This window comes from Stegastes partitus, unplaced genomic scaffold, assembly GCF_000690725.1.
Source record: "Stegastes partitus isolate 25-593 unplaced genomic scaffold, Stegastes_partitus-1.0.2 Scaffold31, whole genome shotgun sequence".
NCBI lineage: Eukaryota > Metazoa > Chordata > Actinopteri > Pomacentridae > Stegastes > Stegastes partitus.
In genome coordinates, this window is record NW_007577762.1 from 1046766 (window position 1) to 1071906 (window position 25141).

The following is a 25141-nucleotide window of genomic DNA, read 5'->3' on the forward strand; positions in this document are numbered from 1 at the left end:
CAGACAGCTGATCTTGCAGTTCTTTTTTGCAACCAAATCTTCCTATTCAGGGTTTCTCTCCTGTCTTTACTGTGTACATGTTGAGCCTGCAGGTCAACACACCTTGTGTTTTGTAAATAAAGTTTACAAAAAAAGTCTCTGTGTATCCAAAAACCCTTAAATTGGAGTAACTAAGGTTTTACTAGACAGGCTTCTCTTGTAGAATAGTCATGGGAAATTACAATGCACAATTTTTTTCTATCAAGAAACAACAACAGTTGTAGCACATTGTGTTCGAGTTATTTATATTTACTTCACATTGCGTATGTGAACACAATGCATCACAATAAGGATCATGATGCATTACATATATATATATATGTTATTATTTCGCTATTTGTATTTGTTTTAACAAATCTGTCTGAGAGAGGATTTCATCACTTAGATTTAAAGCATTTTTTGGCACTAGATGATCATGGCTACTTCTTAGTTTGAAGTGATACAAAGTATTATTACATATACTACTTTTAATTTTCTTATGTTGCACAAACATTTGCACTTTTTTGGATTGCAGATGACAAACAACAAATCCAAATCTGCAATACTGATGTGAAACTCCTGCAGCGCCACTCTGTGTTCTGTCCTGCAAGCTCTTTTACAGTTGTCTGTAGATTTACAGCTCAGCCCATGGAAAAAGTTAACCCACCCCCTTGCAGTAATCATATTGGCCAGTGTTTTCCCGAGGTGTTGCCATTTTCCTGTCTAAGGCACTTACTGCATGACTGATAGGCCATTATACTAAACACACACGCAGCTGTTGGCCCTGTTGATGAGAGAAAGAGAGACTATTTTTTTAACTCAGTAATGGAAGTGGTTTGAACCAGCTGATTTGAGTTTCATAGCACAAATCATAAATGTACCATATTGTGTGTGTTTGTTTGTGTGTATTGACCTGCACGTGTTCAGGGATTCATAGCCAGATTAGATTTTGATGGTTGAACTCAGCACTGGGGAGGAGACTGTTGTTCACCAGTACATACATATAAATGTTCATTACTTTTTATTGAAATTATTCAACAATTTTTGACTCTAACTTGACCTGTATAGAGAAAACCAATGTGACATTTAGAGGTCTGGAATATCTTAGCTTCCAGATATTGTACTTTATGCCACCGGACAGCATTTTGTTTGCTGCCAATACTGATATTGATGCTACATGCTATAAACCTGCCATTCAATCTGTCTGGTTAGGTGACTCCAACGCTTGCTTGTCTTTCAATCTTGTAATTGTTAATTAGCAGAAAAATATGATCTCTTGTTCGAGTGCAAGAGGCTTTGTAGCACCTCTGTGTTTTGAAAGCAAAATGCAGAATTTATGTGGCCTCAGGAACTCTGCATCCCAGCAAGCTGTTTAGCACATCTTTTGTAGATTTTAGAGCTCTTATCGTCATTCGAGTTTAGTAATCACAGATAAAGGGTTAGCCTCTCTTTTACAGTGTTTTTGTTGTGGACACAAACAGCGATCCTCTCTTTCTCTCCTCCACCCTTTCCTTGTATAATTGATGAGTGGCAAAGCAGAGGTATGAAAGTCATCCTGGCTCTTCTGAAAGAGCTCTAAAAGCCTTCAAGAGGTGTTTAGTGGTCACAGGAAATGGGTGTGGAGAGGCATGGACAGAGGTGGGGAGAGAGAGTAAAACACTGAATGAGAAAATTAGTGATTGATTAGGACTGTGAGAGATATCTGATCCTATTATCTCGTATCCATCAAGAAAAGGAGTGATAGTTAATCCATCATTTTATCAAGACTGGTTATGAGGTACATGTAAAAATCTATCCGATGTTTCTATGGATAATGTATCACCATCAGACTGCTAGTTCAGTTTACTCTTTAGTTTAACACTTATCCATTGTGTGCCATTTCCCAGTGTTTCCACTTGGCAACAGAGAAGTTAGAAAAGTGAAACAATTGTATTCAAATTTATCACAGCAAATTCCAGTATTATCACAAGTGAAAGGTGTAAAACAATGAGTAACAAATCTGCAGTTTTTGCTAGAATGAGGTCTGGAAATATCATCTGTGTATTTTGGCTATTTTAAAATGGAAAACGTGTGGGAGCCACGTCATTAACACTCAAACTGTACTGCGTTTGCAAGGTACAGTTCAAAGTGCTCTCCCCAACACATACCCCGCTCCTGTAGAGAGTGGCTCATTATCCTCCTCCTGCTCAAGGAAACTTTCCACTCTCCCAGTGCCTCATGGGATACCTCTGTGCATGTGTAGGTTTCACTGGCTTTCACTGTCGAGCTTAGATCCGTTGTTCCAGTTTTACCACCTTACCATGGTGACATCACCTTAGTCTGATGGCAGCTAATTGCATAGTTGGGTGCACTTGTTGTGAGTTGCATACTGCACCCATTTATACATGTACACTGTGCAGCTTCATCACAGTTTGAGGCACAATATTTGAGTGGGCACAGTAATAAACTGAACTAAGTTGTATTTTTGTGAGTCTTCACACCAAAACTGTGAATTTCACCTCCCACAGGCTTCTTAGTGCACTCAGAGACTATATATCATCGGCACATAGAAATGGAAGTGCTTCAGTACAGAAGCGAGAAGAGAGTGAGGATAATTTGCAATGCCCTTGCATTTATTTTACAAAAACACTCAAATTTGCAACAAAGGACAAGACTGCAGTGTTGTGGTAATTGCAGAAAACAACTGCACAGAAATGACTCTTATTCTCGCTGTGGCACGATTGTGCTGCGCTCACGTCATATGGGAATAAATGTTGGAGCCACTTGAAGGTTAAAAGCAATGACTTGGAAACATTAACGTGCTCAGACTTTGTTTGAAGCCCTCAAGGCGCCATGACTGACGTGTGCTGCCTGCTTCGGTTGATTCTGATCAGCTGCGCAAACGTGCAAACTTAGATGTTGTGAGCTGCAGCCACGTTGTTTGTTTTCTTTAAAATGAATCAGCAGTTTTTGTGAATACGCGGTAGAGAACATGACGTTCTCAGACTACTGTACATTTCGTCTTTTAAATAAGTGATGGTAACATGAAGGTGATGTCATCAGTGGGTGGGGCTACTGCAAATGTTTACAATCTGGATCATCGTTGCCCGTGGTAACTAACGAGCTCCGCCTCATGCTGGCCAACACCGCAGGTGGCATCAGCTGTTGTCATGGTGATGCTGCTACACTGATCACCACGCACATGTGTGTTAGTGTGTGTGTGTGTGTGTGTATGTGAGAAGGAAAAAAGAGTACATGAATGTGTGTGCATAAAGTTGCAATCTTAATATACACTTGTTCGCACTGTACCCACGAGTGCACACACAGACACACACGTTGTGTTGTAGCAGTGAGTAGTGCATTGCATTAGTGATGCTCGAGTGTGTGAGGTGTTGCGTCACCTTCTGTGTGTGGGATGAAGCTTGCATATCAGCTCTCTCCCACACACACACACACACACAGACGTCTCCACACAGGCACACTCTCTCTCCTCCCTCTCCATCAGTCTCCTACCTCCAGCCTGTTCTCTGTCTATGCTGATATAATCAACACAGATTAGCTGACCACGAGCAATTACTTAATATGACCACTAACTAATGAGGCCGAACACAACATAATGACATCTCCATCCATCCTACTGTGATTACTACGGCACGGTTTGACACTACTGAAGGCTTGACCTATTCACTGCTAACACATTAGAACTTCATACCTAGATTCAAGCTAAGTGATGATTGCGGCTCGAATCCAAAGCTTGCTTCTTTAAAACATCAAGTTTCAATCTTACAGTAGCATTGTTTGCTTGTCAGATATTACCAGGCAGAATGACATTAGGACCTTGGTCACACAGTCACACATGGATGTGCTACAGTAAGTGACAGGCTCATTGCTGTACTGTGCAAGGCACAGTTTTGAATCAAAAAAAGCTATTGTTGCACAGGCAATACAAGACAGCACACAGCAAACTTTGTACTATGTAAATGATGCCATCCCTCTTAACCTGTAATTGCTGTGCCTCCTCATTTGCCAATCACTGTGTTTCTTGATTAAAATTAAAGTTTAATGGAATCTCTGGTGTACAGTGACACAAATGATAGCACAGCCGGTAATTCAAAGAATCTGACACAGGAAAGGCTTGGCCACTCTGACAAGTTGTGCAATGTATGAAGTGTTTATGATGAGATATTTAATATCAATTTTAAAACAAATGTACATGAAATTTGTCAGGTTTAGTAAGGCATGATGTATACGTCTGCACTGAATCTACACTCTAGCCCGGTGTGCATCTCCCCAGAGATGTGACTACACGTTGCAGGAACACAGATTGCGACATCTGACACGGCATGTTGATTTGCACAAAGATAGTGCTTTGTCAAATAGAAATGTAATATGTAATAGACTGTAATTTTATATGGCTTACTCAGCATGCAAACACAATAGCCGTCATTCTACTAATGTAGCCATACAGTGTTTTCTCTTTTTTATTGTTGTGTCGATCTGTGTACAGAATTGATCATTTCAGCGGTCATGTACACCATCTCCTCTGATGTCATAAGTAACAGTTCAACATTTATTACCTCCAACTCCAACATGATCTGTTTAGTTTCTCTTGCCATTGTACACGAAGAAGGCGGCCTGCCACTCCGAAATGAATGTAGAGGAAACACTGATACTACTGAATGACATACTAATTCTTTTTCCCGGAGTTCGCATTTAACTTTTAAAAAAATATATTCTTTACAAGTTCAAAATGCTGCCATACTTTAGACATCTTCTTTAGAGTGTTCGCCATCCAGATCTACAGCTCCTAACTGCAGTGTCTTTACTCTAGGCTGACCAGTAGCTGGTAACCTTTACCATCCAGACCAACTCTGCTGTGTTGAGGGGACGGCAGAGAGAGACACTGTTGTAACGTTATATGAACTGGGCCTTTAATTCCTTTCTTTTGGGGCAGTGAACACATTACATAACATTTTTAGAGCTGTAACGCTAAACACTAGGCTTTTCTTGACACTTTCTGGCTGATCAATGTAACTTAGTCACCCCTGTTGGCATGCACTTTACTATGTTTGTAGCTACATAGTGATGACATTGCTTTTTGCACTAGAGTGGCTCACTTCCCACAGCACTGAACCTATGTCACCTGCACGTCACCTACAAGAGCTACATTCCTTCGTATCACTCCACCTCAGGAGTCAGGTTCTGTCATCAAATAACCACGAGCACAGCACATGTTGTCACATAGTTAAATTAATGTCTCAAAAAATCTGTGTTGAATGAAGGATGCTTCAAAGCAGCAGCTTTAAGGACACAGTCCTAATAAGCACCTGCCAAAGTACTTAAAATGGCTTTTGTGGTCGCCCCAGCCACAGTAGGTGTCTCTAGGTCCATGTTTTGCCCTGATGACACCCGCACGCACACACACACACACACACACACACAGACTCACTAGGTGAAAACAATACCAGCTGCTGCTAGTAATAAGCAATTAGTTGCAGCTCATCCTTAGGATTTTTCTGCACTGTATACTGTGCTGTGTTGTATTGCAGTAATGGCTGCAGCACTTTAATCTCTGTCAGTGTTAGGCAGAGGGTGGCATCTCGAGATGCTGAAAACAGAGTTTGTAATTAAGACATGGAGGAAGAGACATCCTGCCTGGCAGACACAGGAGACACGAAGACAGAGAGAAAAAGAAACAGATCGGTAAAGTCATCTGCAACAGACACTGAGACCATTCCCTAAACAGAGAATGCCATTACAGCAGTATTACTGCACTCTGATACTTTGGCTCACAGTTGGAGTGAGGCACAGCTAGTCTTGCTAACAGAGTACAGGCTTTGGTTTCACCAGAAAGTGTGAGAGACAGAGGGTGACACAGATAGATGAGAAAAGAGAGAGAGTATTGTAGTCTGAACAACACAATGAATGAGCCACTCAGTGACTGTTGAACTTTGTTTGCTGACCTGAGGAAGTGATCTTATCCAACAGTCCCACAAGTAGGATCACATCCTGAGGTCAACAGTGAGTATGTGAGGAGGAGGATCTTCTGAGAGTGTAGGAGACTCAGCTGTCCCCCTACTGACCCCACTATTATCCCAGGACACCCTATAGTAGTCTTTCTTACAGTATTTGGAATGTTGACAGGTGGTATTGCATTGCAGTTCACTGACAAACACTACTGACAGAGATCTGTTGTTTGTTGTAAATCTGGGCTTCATATCTACGTCAGCTGCAGAGAAAACTACAGTAGTGTATTTATCACCTGAAGTCATGAAAGAAACCACAAACCATTATATGCTGCAGTACAACATATTTTGTAATCAAATTGGACCTCATACATGCTGGTAAAGAACCAAAGCATAATACATTTGTTATAACTTCAATCATTATGTGGGGTCTTATATATTGGGCACAAACATCTTGCACAGCAGTATTGAACATCCTTGACCACTCATGGCCTTGCAACATTTTGACCCTTAAACTTTCTGAAAGTATTTTACTTGATGGACCAAAACATCCGTAGTAAAATATGAACAACTGACTGATGTCTTGGGTTTTGTCATATAATTGGTTGTAAAGCAGCTTTTATGTTCGCCAACATAGTCTTCTAGCTAAATTCCAAGAAACCAGAGATAAACTTTCACCCATAAATTACTGCATATCAGCAACATTTTCTATGAATTTTGGAGAAACACTTTTCTAGTTTACATAATTTGGGGAGGACTGCAAGGTGACTCGGTGGTTAGCACCATTGCCTCGCAGCAAGAAGGTTGCTGGTTCATGCCCCGGTGAGGACACCTGGGATCTTTCTGCGTGGAGTGTGCATGTTCTCCCCGTGCAACCCTGTGGGTTCTCTCCGGGTTCTCCGGCTTCCTCCCACAAGGTCCAAAAACATGTTGAGGTTAATTGGGGATTCTAAGTTGTCCGTAGGTGTGAATGTGAGTGTGCTTGGTTGTCTGTCTCTAAGTGTAGCCCTGCGATAGACTGGCGACCTGTCCAGGGTGTCCCCTGCCTTCACCCTAAATCAGCTGGGATAGACTCCAGCCCACCCGCAACCCTAATGAGGATTAAGCAGTGTATAGATAATGGATGGTTAATTTGGGGATTTTAAACATTCACTTTATATATGAGATAACGGGAGCCACTCTAATGTCACCCATTAGTTTGCTAACTACCACTTTGAGTTTGAAATTTGGTTTTCACCATCTTTGTTTCTGATGCTGTACATGGTGAGGGCGCTATGGATCGTACCGTAATTTACAAAATGAACTTTATGCTGCTTTATGAAGGAGACTTGATACTGAGACCATAAACTCATTAGGAAAATATTTATTGGCGTAGCAAATCAAGAGAGAAGTAAGGTCATTTTCTCATGAACTTGTACACAATCTCATTTTTATTTGTTTTTTTTAAGAAACAGAGAAGTTGCCCCCTGCTGGCTGTTAGAAACAATGCAGTTTTCAGGCAATTTTACATTGGCTTCACTTTTCAGACCCGGAGGCTCAATCCATCTTTTAAATCCAGTCTATGGTTTTAAAGTCAAACCTAAGCGTAATAATTCTATTTATTTAACAATATCAGTTAGGCGAGGGCATCATTTAAAGTTTTTTAAATACATTATTTTCAGTCAGTTCTGTCATTAAAAGTTTTGCTGTGCTAGATTATTTATGTGATGGAGCTGCCTTTCAGACCGTGCCATAACTTTGTACCGCCACCCCAAAACAAGTCCCTGCTCTAATCCTAACACACTGTTAATTAATACGGACTTATTCTGCCACGTTGTGTGTGGCTGCTGGTGTGATATATGATAATGAAGATCTCAGGCTGTGACCTCACATGTCTCATCACCCACTAAATCCATGGAGGCCCAGAGCTCTGCTGTGCTTCGACAGAGTGTCTTCATATGCTCTGCCTTTAAAGACTGTCAGTACATCTGCAGCCATATGGTTTTTTTTTTTTTTTGCTACTTTTGTGTTTTTTTTAGAAGGAATTTGGTTCAATTTAGACAGTAGCATATTGTATAGGAATAATAAGACCAGTTGTTAAGTAGCAGAGGGAAGTACAAAATAGCTCATGATACAGTACTATCATGGTACATTGCCTACCATAACGATGGTATCACAATACAGTGATTATTATTTTCAATACATTACAATATCTGTGTAATTGAAGAAGAAAAAAATACCCCCAAGAAGTCAAAAAGCAGGAACTATGTATTCATTGACTGTACTGTGGTACCAGTGTGGGGGCATTATTACTGTTATCCAATTTTAGTAATGTGACAGTTAAGCTAAATAGCTCTCTGGTTTGATGTCCACACTGTCGACCAGTTTTCCCATTTGAGTTTCTTCTGCTTCTCCACAAGTTTGTCAACGTCCATTTTCTAAGCATCACCAGGAGACGTCATGGAGTCGTGACCTGTCAGTCAAAATAGCAAAAGAATCTGTTTGGAATGCCTACATGTTTTAACAAAAATATGGGTATTTTAAGCCATTGTTTCAATAATACATCTCAAGAGATGAAATATTGCCTTGTGAATATTTAGTTCCACCCCCTGTTGTTAGCTGTTAACAGTAACACTGTTTTTAAATAGAGCTGATGCCCATGTTACGTGGCTGGTGTAATTTTTGGATGATTCTTTTCACCATGTAATTGCACTTGTATTTAGTCGGCAATCTTAGAAGTAATATCCACTTTCCCTCTAACATTAGTGTTAAAAAATAGCATCTAGACATACAACGCTTAACAAATTTATTAGACCTCCTGTCTAATTTGTTAAGTGTTTGCAATGTCATTTACTATTTTTATTTTTTTTTCTGTAAAGCAGTAAATCTGAAAATTCATGGACAACAACAATAATTATATTCAGCATTTAAAAATGTCATTTTGATCAAAGAGCTTCTGCATATTGCTGTATGAACTATTACAGAAACAAGAAATGATTTTGGTAATTACCAATGCTGTTAATTTAGGGCAGCTGTTGCATAAACCTTGTATTGGGTGGTGGTCTAATAAGTTTGTTTAGCACTGTATAGAAATTTGTAAAGTACCTGGCCATCAGTTTAAAAATGAGCAAAGTGATATGAAGATGAAACCAAGCAGCCAGTAATCCAACCAACGAGCATAACAGCAGCATTGAGGTGGTTTGGAGTCTGTTAGACGTCGATCTGAGATGCAGTGCTGCAGTATCTTTCTATGATAACATGCAAGCTGTCAGTCAGTACTGATAATGTCAGACTACTTTAACAAATAACTCCTGAATAATGAAAGCACAGTACTATTGGACACCATCATCCTATCTGTGTATATGTATTCTAGGCTCCCCTCAGTGCTCTATTCATCTGTGGAGTCTGAGGCCCCCTGCTGGTGACATCCAGTATCACCATCTGGTCTCCCTGTAGAGTTGGATAAAAATGCTAATTGATTACTCTTAAACCCTTGACGGAAGTCTGTCTAGCAAGTCACCTAATCCCCAGGCCAAGATGCTGTTTCCTGTTGCTTGTCTGCATTCCCTGTTAAACACTTGGCTCTAACTGATTGTCCTTAGCATTGTCAATTTTTGAGGGAAACACTGCGTTATTTAGAGAGAAGGAGTTGTAAATTCATTGGAGGAAAGCATGGAAGGAACATAAGTGAGGCAGCACACTCCTTTACTTTGCAGGAGCAAAGGATTGTCTGAATTGAATATTTTAAACTCCCACTCTGAATCAAGCTGACCTGTAAAGAATAATGTTTGCGTATGTCCACGGGAGTAATTAATATCTGTTACATTAATTAAGTGGAGTAGAAAAGGTTTTACTCTCGACAAATGAGGATGTGTTTCCTGGATAGTCAGGTCAGTCTGACCCAGAAACTACAATGAGGAGTCAATTAGGCAAACCATTTTACAGAATAAATGATGTCACACTTGATAGACTAATTCAGTGTTTCTTAATGTGTTTCTTTCATAAATGTGTCAAAAGGGAGTGGGGGCAGAAAACTAAGTAGAGCTTGACATGGTGTGGGCACGCTGACTCAGATGTTTTATAATGAAAATATGGGAGGGTAATGTTTTCAGTTTGTCACACATTTGGTTCTGATACAGTAATCACACTGGGCACTAGAAAGTGGTTGACAGATCACTGTGGTGAAACTCTGAGTCAAACCTTCCAGTGCAGCTTTGTGCAATATAGAGAAAAGTCATTCTCATGTCTTTGTTTCTTTCTCTTGTCTTCACTCTCCACCCCATCCCTGCATTTTCATTTTTCAGCAGCAGCCTCCACCCCTTCCTACCCCACCCTCCAGCCCTATATTAGTGCTGGCTTCATTTAGCGCTGCGATGCTAACAGCCTATTCTCCTTGCTCATCCTCTCCTGACTGAGCGGTTAGCCTGCAGCGCTAGCAGTACTTTACACAGGGACAACACACACACACACTGAGCCGCTATAACAGGCTTTCTCTCAGCCACCCTCACCCGCTCCTCATCTCTTTGTGCTCTCCACATGGGTGCTGCTTTTTAATGTGCCTCGTCTGCCTATCTGCCTCTCTTTCTCTTATCAGCTTGGTTTAGGGCAAATTGTGGCATATATGAGTTGACATTTTTAAGAGATGGACCTCATAGCTATTACCAGATAAATGTGTGTGCATGTGTGTGTGTGTGTGTGTGTGTGTGTAGATCTGTGTACAAACCTGTGGCAGCTCCTGTTCTTTTTAAATATCAGTTGTAGGCAGCCAGAAGCTATTTAAGCTGATGTGAAAAATAAAAGCCATTCCCTTGTTAGTGTGTGCATGTAAAACTGATATCAGTAGTTTTTATCATACTTCTATTTAAATGTAAATGAAAACGTCTTTACTTGAGAACAGATTGTTTGGTGTTTTGAGTCTTTTATCGTATATTTCATATACATTTTTCTGCAAAAAAAACTTGTAGTTTCATTAAATGAACAAACACTTCAATGCTTAGTGTTCTGTTTGAAAGCCACACAGGTGTTTTCTAAGATTTATAGGAGGTGACACGACTGATAAAGGTGTAAACAGTTGCAACAGAGCGAACAAGAAAATCAGAGAAATGTCAAGACAGTATACAGTCTGTACATGCCCACACGCTGCTGTGAATGTGTCTAATCAGGCTAAACAATTAAAATCTCTTGTGTGGGTTTATGGATGGGCAGGGTCTCCAACAAAAAGCACGAACAGGAAGTTGGTAAGACTATAGAAATAATTAAATGAAAGTTTAAATGTTACATTCAAATGATGGCATATATTATCACATAATCAGTTTGTTAAGTGTTATTTATACCCCACAACAGCATCTTAGTTTAAAAGATTAAAACCAGTACAACTTCTCTTATAGTACATTTTAAAACATGTTTTTGGTTACCAGTCTGGGTCAGGTCACCGTTCTCAAAACCCAGCTGTGCTATACCTAAAGCTTTGCCTCTGTATGTTTTCTACAGAATTACAATGGCCAAGTACTTTGTGACAAACAGCTGAACAATATATATATAAGCACCATAACCTCACTTTGTGTCAGATAAGGGCATGTGTTCATTCAGTGTTTTTCTGTGGCAGAAAAGTGCTGGCAGGGTGCTGGAGAGCGCTTCATCAAAAAGGGATCCCCACATTGCGAATGGGTTTTGTTTGTGTGACAAAAATTATCTTGACTAGAGCTTGCAGCTAATGTGTTTAAGTGAATGTATTGAACATTCTTCAATACTATTTCTTTGTCAATGAAAAGTCTATAACCATTAGATATTGCAATATTTTTATCCTCCAGGTCTAATCTTGACAACGTATCAGCTCTCTAAATGTCACTTTATGATAGACAAGCGCTGTGTGATAGACTAACATGTCCAGAACAAGCTTCTTCTCCATGTTCTTGGTTACCAGGGTGACAAGTCCTGCCCATATGATTGGTTGCCTAAGAAGGAGTGGCATAGTGACAGCATCAGTGCCTTTCTAAAAAGTCCAGAGATTTGGAACTATCAACACTCAAGTGTATGCAGACATGCAAACAAAAGACAGAGAACAATTCGAAAAAAATTAATAATGATGCTGGCACTCAGAAAATGACACTATATGGACACCCAACCTGGCTGAAAAACAAATATCTCTGCTCCAGACTCGCCTTGGTTCTAGGGGATGAGCCCTTTTGAGTGTTATAAATATTTTCAATATTCATCTGGATTGAGTGGAAACAATAAGCATCAGATTTAAAGATTTAACATTAACATTATCCACTTTCTGGAGCTATTGTGAACCACCCTGACTAGCCAGCCTGCTTGCTAATAACTTATTCGAAGATTTGGGCACCAAGACTGACAGCCTTGTTTTGAATACATATATTCACTAACATATCAGAGTTGACTTGAATGCATTCATTTTGGACAAACTTGTGCTGATGTGGTCATGATACAAACCATTTATGAACACAATTGATTCAGCGTGTACATGGACAGGAGGGGCTATTCACAGGCGGCTCTGTTAACACTGTGTTTTGTGATAGAGAGAGAGAGAGAGAGAGAGAGAGAGAGAGAGAGAGAGAGCTGGGCAAGGAGGGGCAGAGCGAATCAATGTGCTGGATGCAGCTCTACTATGAGTGAAGATTTTACACATTTCAAATAGTAAAAAAAAGAATATCAATATGTGGCGGTCAATGTTGATATTGTAGTGGACGAGCACAAATACATCAATGCATGGGAAACATTAGTGCGTGTGCATGAAACTAGAAACACACATTGAGACATGTTGTCATAGGGAAGTAGGCCAACGCATAGAGACACATATAAATGCACTCACAACACTGTGTTGCAGCTGACCTGGCCTGCCTTGTGATGCTTTAAAAGAACAAGACAAAGGTTGATGGAAGTGACTGCTCTCCACCAATGACGGCTCTCTCTCCACTGTACACACACATACACTGTGGCTGAGCTCTGAGCGCTGTATCACTGTCCCTGGTCGCCTATCGATTAGTCATGCCTGGCTGCTGTCATGTGCAGGAGTCCAGGGAAGCCCCTAATTGGCTAGTCCGGGAAAGAGAGACACGGAGAGAGGGGGAGTTAAAGAGAGAGGGAGAGAGAGAGAGAGAGAGAGAGAGAGGGGCAGACACTGAGAGAGGGAGGCAGCATAGAAAGATGAGAGAGGCTGAGAAAAAGATTTGTGCATAGAGATGTGGCCTCATATCATTTTATCATAACAAAAAGACAAAACAAGAAAAGATGAAAGAAGGAAAACTAAGAAAGCGGAACACTTTCTGTCCTTTATTCCATCTGGATGGAAAGAATTGAAAGCTAATCCGAAATGAAAGGAAGTCAAACATAGGAATCTCACCTGGCTTCAGTTACCGGTTTACACTCTCTACTTTTTGGAATATGTGAATCGAACTGTATCATCTACAACGTGACCACCACTTCTGATACAAAGCTGGAGTGGGCACTGACATAGGTGGACAGTACGAGTTACTCTGAGTGACTGACCACTGGAGTGGAGCATAATCGCGGAGTGAGAAACAGAAATCTGCCATTGGAGCGTATGAGCTGACTCCCATCCTCTACAGGAACAAAGACAAACTAAGCGCAAGCAGGACTGAAAGGAGGCTCAACTTGTTCAAGCGGTTTTGCGGCTTCTTTTTGGGACCAACTTTTATCTTTCTGCTGACCCCACAACACTGAGAGATGGTGAGAGGGTCAGTGTGCTCCTAAAGGGAGAAAATCGAGAAGAGGAGTATTATACCAAAGGAGGTTGCTTTTCTTTGCGGGACAAGTTGATGCTCTCATCTATACAAGAGATGAAACAAAAGAATCAGTGCCTACATGTGAGGGATTGTTTTGTACTTTCCTGATATTCTAGCAGCTTTCCGCACCGAGAGACTGTGATATACAAGAGAAACTGCTGAAATTCCAACTTTGCACTGGACACAGAGGAGGATTGGCCGTTCTTGAGAGGCATGACCTACATTATTCGGACACAAGTGATTCTGAGGAGCTTCTATCTTTTGTCATCTGTGTAAAGGAGACAATGTGGTAAGAGAGAGAAAAACAAGACCAGAGGATCTCATTTTGACTTTATATAAATTGTTGTCACTATGACCACTTATTTTCACAGCCATGAGTTTTGCTGTAGTCCCAAAAAGCCCAGCAGTGGCTCCAATAAGGGCAAATCTGGCAAAGGAAAGGCCAAGTCAGGGAAGGGCCACTCTCATTCGAAGCACAACCAGAATTTATTGCAAATACAGACGCCAAACCACCAACTGCAACCATCGCCGCTACACTCACCAAAGCACCATCCCCATTCATCAAAGCATGGCTGTCATTCGCCAAAGCGTCTCCTTCCGTCTCCCTCTCCTAGTTACTATCACATAGCACCGTCGCCTCAAAATCAGCTCGCGCCGCCATCGCCAACTTTCCAGCTGGCTCCACAATCACCGAGCACCCTACTGCACTCGCCAAGCCACCATCAACTTCACCTATCACCGAGCCACCACCAGCTTCATCCGTCGCCAAGCCACCACCAGCTTCACCTTTCACCAAGCCACCACCAGCTTCATCTGTCGGCGAGTCATCACCAGCTGCAGCATCAATCTCAAAACCACCAACAGCTCCACCGGCCGACCTCGCCCAGCCACCTGCTTTCTTCCCCTTCAACTCATCAGATCTACCACCAACAGCAACTCCATTCACCCAGTCACCACTCATTGTTCCAGCAGTACCAGCACCACCACCACTGTCCTCCTTCTCTTCCTCATGCCTCCCAGTCATTGTCAATCCATCCTTTTCACTCGCCACAGCTCCCATTGTGTTCAGCACTGGGGGGCTATGGGTGGAACACACTGCCTACCAACCTGGCCAACAGAACCTCAAGAGGGAAGTTTTCCAATTTGAAGGACAGCGTTAGAAAGAGTCCCACAAAGAGCAAAGGCAAAGCTGGGGCCAGGCCATGGCCCAATGATACGTATATCTGGACTGCACACTCGATGGAAGTGCCCCCACATGCACCGCTCATACACCACTTTTCACAAATACAGGCCCATGTGCAGGTAGGTTTTGGATGGCTGTATACCGATCGTAGGCAGATTCTATCTTGCCTACTATCCTAGGAGGGGACAGTATGTGGGTAGTTATTACCACCTGCAATAGTGTAGCTGGTATTGTTCTCCTCTTGTGAGATTGTGTGGGTGTGTCATCATGGCTGAATGTGGTACTGGAAATCCCTACTGTAGTCACAATGATTCCTTTGAGTACTTTGGCAGGTTTTTGTACCATCTGTCTATGAACAGATTTAACATGGAAAATACAGTCACAAAGCTTAACAGATGTGTGGTTTACAATGAAGAAGTGAAGGCTGAGTTTGAGGATGGTTGTAGCCCAACCCTTCTAGCTTGAGGGCAGCAGAAGTGCGGCACACACTCTGCCTCATATGCAATTTTCTTTTATGTTGTTGACATTTCAGCCCACAGGCCTTCTTAAGGATTAAGAATCATCAATCAACGGGCTGACCCTTCTGGCCACCATATCTTACATTAGCTAGAAGAGGCCCCACTTAGGGGGGGTTTGGGGCAGTGGTGGTGCACTATATCTGCTTATTGAGTCCGCCACCACACATGGCATAATAGCCATTTTTGGGTCAAATCCCAAAAGAAGAGAGCCTCAACCAAGTAGAGTCTCAGTAAGGGCTTAGAGTCAGAAACAGTATTATTAGAAGGTTTATACACCACTATAAAATAAATGAAAGTAGCCACTGTGATGTCACCATTGGTTTATGGAACACCATTTTAAAGCCTCGAGTTTGGCATTTGGCCATGGGCATCTTGCTATTTTGAAACCAAACTTAATGAGTGAGATGTGGATCTGACTGAGAACTCGAGAAGCCATAATTTACAACATAAACATCCTTCTGTATTAGAAAAGTCTTGAAACTAACAATTGAGACCATAGTTTGGAAGAATGTTGAGGTAACAGATCACAAAGGAAATACAGTAAGTTTCTTATAGACTTCCATACATTCTGACTTCAGAGGAGTTGCCCCCTGCTGATTTTTAGAAGGAATGTAAGTTAAGGGCACATCAAGTTGGCTTCACTTGTCAGACCAGGAGGCTGTGTCCATCTTTTTTAAATATTCTATTGTCTTTACAAGCAGATAGGTTCTTCATGAGTGACTTAAGGGGTTTTATAATGATTAATAATGGGAACCTACTTAATTAGTCAGAACATTATCTTGTTGCAGTTGATAAGATAATATAAGATTGGTATGTGGACAAGATAATCTGTGATAGTAACTAGCTTAGAATGTGGCGTGGACTCCTGCACGCACACTGCGTTTATTAGTTAATTTTTTTATATATATATATTTTTTTGCATTATCTATTTACTCTACATTTAAACCACTGCTAGAATTGACCAAGTGCATTTGACCCTACATCAGTCTGCATTATACCGGCATTATTACCACATGATGTAAAGTCTGATAATACACTGGCTGCTGTTTGGAAAGCCTAAGTCTTTCTTCAGTGGAGAGGACATTTTAGTAGTATAAGTCACAACAGTAATGTTGCCATTATCTTTGTCAAACTGCCCTTTTAAGTGCAGCACTGACAGCCTGAAGTGCTTCAATGTTTTCCATGCAAAGCTATACTCTGCTCTGTCACTCTGTAATGTATTCATGTCATGTACGGGACATGATTCTCTTTTTGTGTGAGAGAAGTAATTCAGAAGGACAGACCAAACACATTATGTGTAAATGAGAGTTTTCATGAAATAACGCATCAGAAGATAAAAGCCTGCAGTCGATGGGACATCACAGAATGACGATAATAGCTTTGTAAGAGTGATGATGGTCAATTTTAACCCTCCAATGATTCAATCAAATGAGCAGAACCATCCACGAGTGATAAGATTTGTGTAAACTGTAAAATAGTGAGCCAAGAAGGAGAATACAAACACAGCAGCTGCCTGCGATTTACTGTTGGTTGGGTCATTTATTTTCTGTGCATCTGCTGTGGGCACAGTGATCGGAGATAGCAGGTAGTGATAGTGTGATTAGCGTGATTAGCATGGATGCTCTGATTTGATTAGAGTCACGCTCCATCTGATTAACTCATTAGTCAAATGGAGTTTCACTGCGTATTAGGAAGACAGAGCGGGTAGTGATATTGAAAGTGGAGTATTGTATGAATGTGTGCATGAGTGTTCAGCTTTCAGCACAGTCTCCTCAGTACTGTAAATGTAGTCTAAAGTAGCAGAAAGTACAGCAAGAGAAACAAAGCTCTGAGATAAGCCTTCAAACGTTACAGCTGTTATTCTACAACACTTGTCATTCTGCTCAATTTGACTTTTCCTCTTTGCACTTTAGGCTTTGTTTGTGTTTGTACGTTCTTGCATGATAGAGTGTTTGCCCTGCACTGATTGATTATTTAACTAACTGCTGCTGTGCGTCATTAGATGTTATGGGATTCCTGATTTCTGTTTATCCAATCACGATTCATCTGCTAATTGATAATTGAATTACTATGTGGATAGTGTAGAAGCTGAACAGAGCTCCCCACACTAATGGAAAATCATTTCCCAAAGTCTGCACACACACAAACACACACACACACACACACACACACACACACACACACACGTGTGTGCACAACTGCTTCAACAAAGAAGACCCAAATCACTTGTTTGTCTCTTTCTCAGATGAGACAAACAGGCGTAGTCTGGATCTCTTTCTAAGCTTTGCTGTGCTGGACTGAACCAGGCCATAATGCCATGATAACAAAGCTGGTGTAACAGCAATTATGTAACAACTAACAATCACTTGCACAGAGCAACAAAATGCTGTCTGGATATGGATGTTGTGTGCGTTTGTGTATTTGTGCATGAGTGCTTGTTTGTTTATAATTGTACATTTGTTCTTTTGGTGTTTTCATGTAACACAATCCCATCCACACACATATTGATGTTACATAAGCGTGCAGTCCGACATGGCGTGTCAATGGAATCACCAGCTGACTGACCGACAGGATTTGTCGCTTTGTGAATGACATACACACACAGAACATGTGTGCTTTACACAATGCTGTTACAGTGGTGAGGGAGTCAGATAAGGTTTACGCAAGGCAATGGACTGGTGAGCGTTAGATAATAACGAATTAAATTCAAGCAGGTAGTTGTCAGCTGTTAACAGCTTCCATTAGCGTCAGCTGAGGTGACAGCCTAGTTCACTGTTTTAGACAAATCAAAGAAATACGGAAAAGATGAATTGCTTTACAAATGAAGGAAGAGCTTCAGAGGTTTTACAGAACCAGTGGATGTGCAGCAATTGGCAGTCATTGCATCTAATGCTGTTTACCTTCCAAGTAAGATTTGTGTTCACTAAATTTTAACAAAATGGAGAATTGACTTTGTTGGCTTGAACAGATGAAGCTCAGAAATACTTGCAGAGACAAACAAGTCTAGATCAGTGGTGTCCAACTTATTTGGCTGGTGACATTGTGACAAAGCTGCATCTACACGTGGCTCCTGATTAAAGCTAAAGTTAGTCCTGAATGGATAAAATTATTCAGTGTTTCATAGGAAAACAAGGAAATAAACCTAATTCATGTTGCAAAGTGCATGCTTACAGGGGATATTTGTAATTGTTGGGTTTTCCATGTACTGTATTATATTATTGGGTCTAAACCTTAATATCTAAACTTATAAATGTATTTATAACTTGTAACTTGTAAATTTATAATATTAATCCTATTTCTTCACTTGAAAGAGCTTCAGCTTGCTCTCTGTTGTTTCCAGTGTCTTCCATAGATGATGGTACCTTGACTTGGAAAAATAAGTACATACTTCTGTCTTTCTTTAAATTTTTTTATGACTATGATTTATTCAAGGTTCAAGGTTACTTTATTAATACCTCCCGGTAGATTTGTTTTGCAGAAAAACAAATAATAGCATTTGGTATCCATAACATAATACACATTGAACCTGACAGGCAGGTACTTGATGGAGTGACCAGAAAGAAAAAAGACAAAGAAGTGCTCAGTATTCTACCGTTCATCGATATAACAGCAGGAAGTGAAAAGATAAGATAAAATAAATAAGCTCAAGATAAATAAAACACAATAAAAATAAATAAAATAAATAGATGCAACCTTTTTTTACTGTGTCCTTTGTTTAGTACATTTTAGGCAGCTTTGTTTTACCAGTGATTAGTGGCAAAGTAAAACAGGGCTGGTGCCTATTTGAAATAGTCTGCATTGTTTTTCTCTGATATTTAAAGCTCAATCATCTAGAGAGACTCTCAGTCTCACTAGCAGCAGCAAAGTTAGGGGTTTGTTTCTTGCATGAACTGTTCTACTTAAAGTATGCAACATGAACATGTATTATTGCAATGTTTCTTTAAGTCAAGTGGCAAAAACCTCTTTCTCTGCTTGATTAGTATAAAAAGAGACACAGATGGTAACAGCTGCACCTGTCAGTATATCCTGACTGTCTGAGTGTCCATGACCTGCACTGTTACCTCCAACATGCTCTTGTTTCTCTCCAAACCCGCCTCTACTTCTGTACTCACACAGCTGATTTTCATTCTTTTTAAACTCTTTTCAGTGCTTTTGGTTAGTGTGTGCATCTGCGTGCACCCTCTGCTCCTCGTTGTTGTTGAGCAGGCCGATTTCACTCCTCCCACCATACTCATAATCCCTCTGAACCCCCCCCCCCGCCGCCCCCATTCTGTTCCCATGTGGGATCAAGCATCCAGTCAGCTTGACTGACAGACAGTTGCACATGTGGCCGAGAGAGAGAGAGAGACATGGAGTGAGATAATGTGTGTGTGAGAGAAGCAGAGAAAGAGAGAGAGAGGAGATAAAGGAGTGGACTGGGGTGGATGAGAGGTTGAGATTAGTGCAGAGGGATAGATGCTGTTGCTGCTCTGTTGCACATTCGTGTTCTGAAGTCGAGGTGGGCTGTCCGTTTGGTTTTCTAGCTTGTTTGATGCTTGTTTAGCTGGTTGGATGCTAAACTTTTTTTTTTTTGGCTACAGAGCGAGAGGTGGAGTTCTGACATGGACTTGAGCGCTCATTGTTGGTGTGATGGAGAAGACTAGAGCTGCAGGCGGTGGACTTGTGAGCATTTAATACTTTCTGGAGAGAAAGTGAGAGTAGACAAGAGAACAGGAAGAATGATGGGATGGGTGTTTACACTGCCCTTACAAATATGAAGAGAAAAAGACACCATTTGGCTATTTATGAGCAAGTGTGAGGTTTGTCATTTGCTGTGCTTGCATAGGAACAAAGAGATAGAAGATCATGTCAGTCACGTGCAGCTGCTTTCACACCAGCTCTTTTAGCACTGATCTGTTTAGGCCTGGACTCTAGAGGAGAATCACTTGGTGGAGAAGGGGAAGGGGGAGAAGGGCAGAGGTTACACTTGTTGTAAACAGAAGACATGTTTGAAAAGTGGAGCTTGTAAATGTGGAAATCAGATTGGTCTTAATAGATAAATGTGATCAATGTGCAATAAGAAGATGTTGTAAAATATAACATCATAAAAAACAAACACCAGTGTGCAATATTCTACAAAGTAGATCATTGTAAAATTGCAGGTTGTTGTGACGTAGTACTCTATGGTGCAGTACTGAATTGATTAGAGCATGTTATGGCATAGTAGCAGAGCTGTATCAAACTGTTCACTAGTGTAGTTTGCAGTGTAGTACATTAGTACTGTCCGCTATAAGGCCTGTGCAGTATGTCATGCAGTGTATGCAGACGCTCCATGGTGGTAATCTGTAGCAGATGTACTCAACATGCTGTACCAAAACATGAGACGAGTAAGTCAGTCTTGCTTCTTTCTGTTTGTTTGTTTATGTGTCACAGTGTTTTCATTGTAATTTTCTTGAATTAGTAATGCTGCCGTTTTTTTCTTGCAGGCCAACCCCCCTCCAGTGGTGGTCAACACCGACAGCGTCGACACCCCCCCATATGTAAGTAGTGCTCCAAATGTATTGTCAGTGACAGCAGATGTAAACATCTGTGTACTTAATAGAGATCAACCACTACGATTTTTCCGTGCCAACCATTAGTCTTCAAGGAAAAAAAGGAATAAAAATGCAAAATGAATGAATGAATGAAATGAAAAATACTTTATTCATCCCAGAAGGGAAATTAAATAAAATTAAATGACAAATGTAGAATAACAAAAAAACGCTAACACAAAAGGCAATGTGCTCATGTATTTATGTTGTATGTGTTTTAAAGAGAACTTTTATTCAAATTTATTCAGATAGTGCTGTGGGTGGGACATTGTTCAAAAACACAGAGGTGACTACAGATACAGAGAGGTGGCTGTATCAGAGCCAAAGTGGCATATTTTGAAATTCATTTTTTTTGTCTGGAATCAGTTTTTTGTTTTTTTTAAAATACCCATACCGATAATTAGAAAAATGCTGAATAGCAAATGTGATAATCATCCAGGCCAATACTTGTTTGAGCCCAACTACTTTGTACCTGCACCCTGCTAATGCTGGATCATTTTGGTAGTAAATTTTCACATTTTTTGTGTCCATGAGCCTTTTTTGAGTTTCCTGAGAAAATCCAAGTGAAGTAAATCACGCAGACTAAAGAAATACATTTCATTAGTTGACCGTTTTTGTGTGTTGCCCATTGGAACTTTGTTCTGACCTTTTGCGTCTGAGGTTTACAGTACAGGTGTGCCGGTATGCAGCAGCTGGAGGTGTTGATGTAGTTTAGACATAATTACCTTCTGTGTAAGAATTTATTTGTAGTCCTTCAATTAATTTTCCCTGTTGTATAATGTAACAGTAGATGAATGTGGCATGCATTGTCCATTGTTCATTCATCGTGTTTGTGTTATAATTTGTGGGGGAGGCATGGTGAGCGACAAAGGGAAGGAGGAGACAAAAATAAACCAGCCCATATAGATTAAAGTCCCTACATGGCTTTAATGTCTTGGTACATTTGAGGATGTCAACTTACACATCCTTCACACAACACCTTAACACAAGGCTGAAAGGTTTCTGCTCCTGCAAGACTGGTGAAAGAGTGTGATCAATATATTTCTAATTTTATACTGAGCATCTGAACATTACAAGAAGTGTAATTTTTTTTCAATCAAACCAGCCACCATGTGACATCAAACGCTATTTTACTGTGAAAACACTTGGATTCTTTTTAAAGCTTCCACTAGAAATGTGCAGTGATTTGAATATCTGTACCTAATAAACATGCTCATTGATGATAGTAGCATCCTGGTTTTAGACAGAACACTCCGTCTAGTATTAGATGGATCCAGATGTCACTTTACGGGTAGCCAGCTGCCACAGAGAATCAGCGTGTGTTGTTAGATAAGTTTATTATGTAATTACTGTGGAATTACTCCCTGCTGAATTGAAAATAAAATAAAACACAGACAGAGAAAGATGTTTCTTACACAGATTTATTGGTGACTATTATTCTCTTCTACTGTAATATGAATGACTCGCAAATACTGAAAAAAACATATAATTTCCATTTAGCTAAAAATGAGGCAAAAGAAGTTTGTAGAAGAGGAAAAATTGATTTTAACACACATTTGCTGATCATGTGAAGATAGCTTTGATAATCCTATAACCTTGTAACTGGAAAAAATAATTTTGTGAAGCTTTTTAAATAGTATAATATATTGACTTCTACATATTATAATTTTTTTTTTCTTTTGTTAAGTAATTTTGCTCCCATTCAATATAAATTAGCTTGTCTTTTCATGGTCATGGCCCAGTCTGAATCAAACCACAGTGTTTGGTTGATCGTAGTAGAAATGCTGCACATGGTGGCTGATGGAAGATTGTGCCCTCTGTTTGAAATGACAGAAATTCAAAATCTAAACTAATCTGACTGCACAGAGACACAGATTACAGCCAAGGGGATTACATGGGCCATTGGGATGCCACTTGACCACAGTGTGTGTGTGTGTGTGTGTGTGTGTGTGTGTGTGTGTGTGCGTGCGTGCCTGCAGCAGCTGTATGTGGAACAAGACACTCATCTCCCAGTATAAACCGAGTGGAACACAAAATATATAATAGTCTGTTCAGATCAGATTTAATTCCGTGTGCTTTTCATTCAGGCAGAAAATGTAGATGTTAATGTGTTTTATAGTGCAGGCTGAGCGGTGTGATTGGCCCATGGGCAATTCATCAGGGATGCTCTTAAATATGACATCAGAGATACATCATCATTAAGCACGCATTACGACATTAATCTCTGGGATTGATGCGTCATTCATAAATAATCACATGTCTGATTTCATATTTCTGTAACTCTCATATTTGTTGCAGATTGTTTTAGCCGATGAGGGCATCAATGATCAGATAATCAGCTCACAATTTCCAACAACAACAGTTACTGTCCTCAACGAAAGCTAAACAATATGTAGAAATTATGGTTATGTTAAAGCTTCTATCAAATCTTGAATTCAGCAATATTTCTAAGTTTTTATTACGACCAGGGTTCAGTGTTTTTACGTTTTTTGACATTTACACAAAGGTTGTTCTTGAGTTGAGTTTTAAGGTTTGTATTTTACATCAGTATCTCTACTTCATATTATTTATACTTATCTGTAAAGTAAATTTACATGAAAACATGTCCAAAGCTTTAAAAATGCCATGTGTTGAAAAAAAAAATGTAAAAGCAATATCTAGTTGGAAGTCTTCACCATATGTATATCAGTGTTAGCAGTTCTACCAACAAGATATTTCTACTCTACACTCCTCTGAAAGTTGTATTTAAAGACCAGCTAGAGGTCAGAATATGTATATATCTTGTTATATATCTATAATGATCTAATATTTCACCAGAAAGATTTAAAAAAAACTAAATCTCCAGATTACTTTTTGTATTAGTTTTTTCTACTGTGCTTTTTCTTGCTTTCCTGTTTCACACGTTGGTATATCAGAATTTACAGTCTGGTAATATATGAATCCCTGCAGGTAGAAGTATGTTCTGCTGCTGATACTTCTGCACTTTCACTGTTGTCGTACTTTGAATGCAGGACTTTTACTTCAAATGGAGTAATTGGAGTATTTTAGTAGTTTTGTTATGTAAGTGAAGGGTTAAAATCATTACTTTTCACAACTGTCTTTTCCTCGTTTTCTTGTCTCTAACAGGTGAATGGAACAGAAGCAGACTATGAGTATGAGGAAATCACGCTGGAGCGGGTAAACATACAAACCACCATAATAACACACCACCAACATGCATTTCTGTCCTACACGCTGTAAATATACTCACAGTGTAAAACATCATTAGTGCTGTCAGGAGCAGACATGAACAAAAATGAGCCTTGAGAATGAAAAGATTATAAAAACCGGTGGAAATATGGTTTGAATGTCTTTATTTTAATGACAAATCATACCCTGAAGGTTTAGTTTGAAAACCGTCGAATTATTAAGAGCTGACAGTCATCTGGCAGCACAAGAAACCGACTCTCATGAGAATTTGATTAACATGTTGCCTAATCTTTATTGATTCACAGAAATACCGCCCACTTTAAACCAGTGAGAAGAACTTTGAAAAAAAAGATATTCATTTGTTTCTTGTAAGAAATGGTGTGTTCATACATAACCACATTACTCATGGTAGGAAGCCAATTAAGAAATGTTAGGGCCTTTGAGGGTTTCATGAACAGTTGTCACTTACTGAAAGCTAAACAATTATTGTTCCTTTTGTGAATGATTCTGTACATATCTATATTATTATTTTTTAAAACTTGATTATTGGTGTATAGTGACTATGTTACCACTGTCTTACACTGTCAGACATTTTAGGGGTAAATTAGGTGCATTGAAGGAAGTAAAGTTGTGATTAATTTGATTGTTGTTGGGGTTTTTTTTGTATATTTAAAAAATCTGGGTCCTTTCTACTATTCCTGTGATGAGATGTTTTGTTTCTTTACTCTAAAGAAATAAAACCTTTTAAAACGAAAGCATAAAATAGATAAGGTCGTAAAACACAGATAATACTTGAATCATAAAACTACCATGTGTCCTGTATTAGCCCTCTTAGTCCTCATTTATCTTTCTATCGCTATCTCCATCTCATCTCTCTGCTTTTCCTGTACTCGCCATTGGTCTGATTCTGCTGACCCTCTTTCCCTGTCCTCTCTATTTCTTGTCCATCCTTTCCTACTTTCCTTCCCTGGTC

At 40.0% G+C, this 25141-nt stretch overlaps 1 protein-coding gene across 1 annotated transcript in view; it reads left to right on the forward strand.

Moving 5' to 3' along the window:
- LOC103370636 (disks large homolog 1-like) overlaps positions 1-25141 on the forward strand; it is a 131912-nt gene that overhangs the window by 57817 nt on the left and 48954 nt on the right. Inside the window, exons 7-8 of the mRNA XM_008299759.1 lie at positions 20875-20928; positions 24106-24156. Of these exons, the coding sequence (XP_008297981.1) occupies positions 20875-20928; positions 24106-24156 (105 nt within the window). The remainder of the gene's footprint in view (positions 1-20874; positions 20929-24105; positions 24157-25141) is intronic.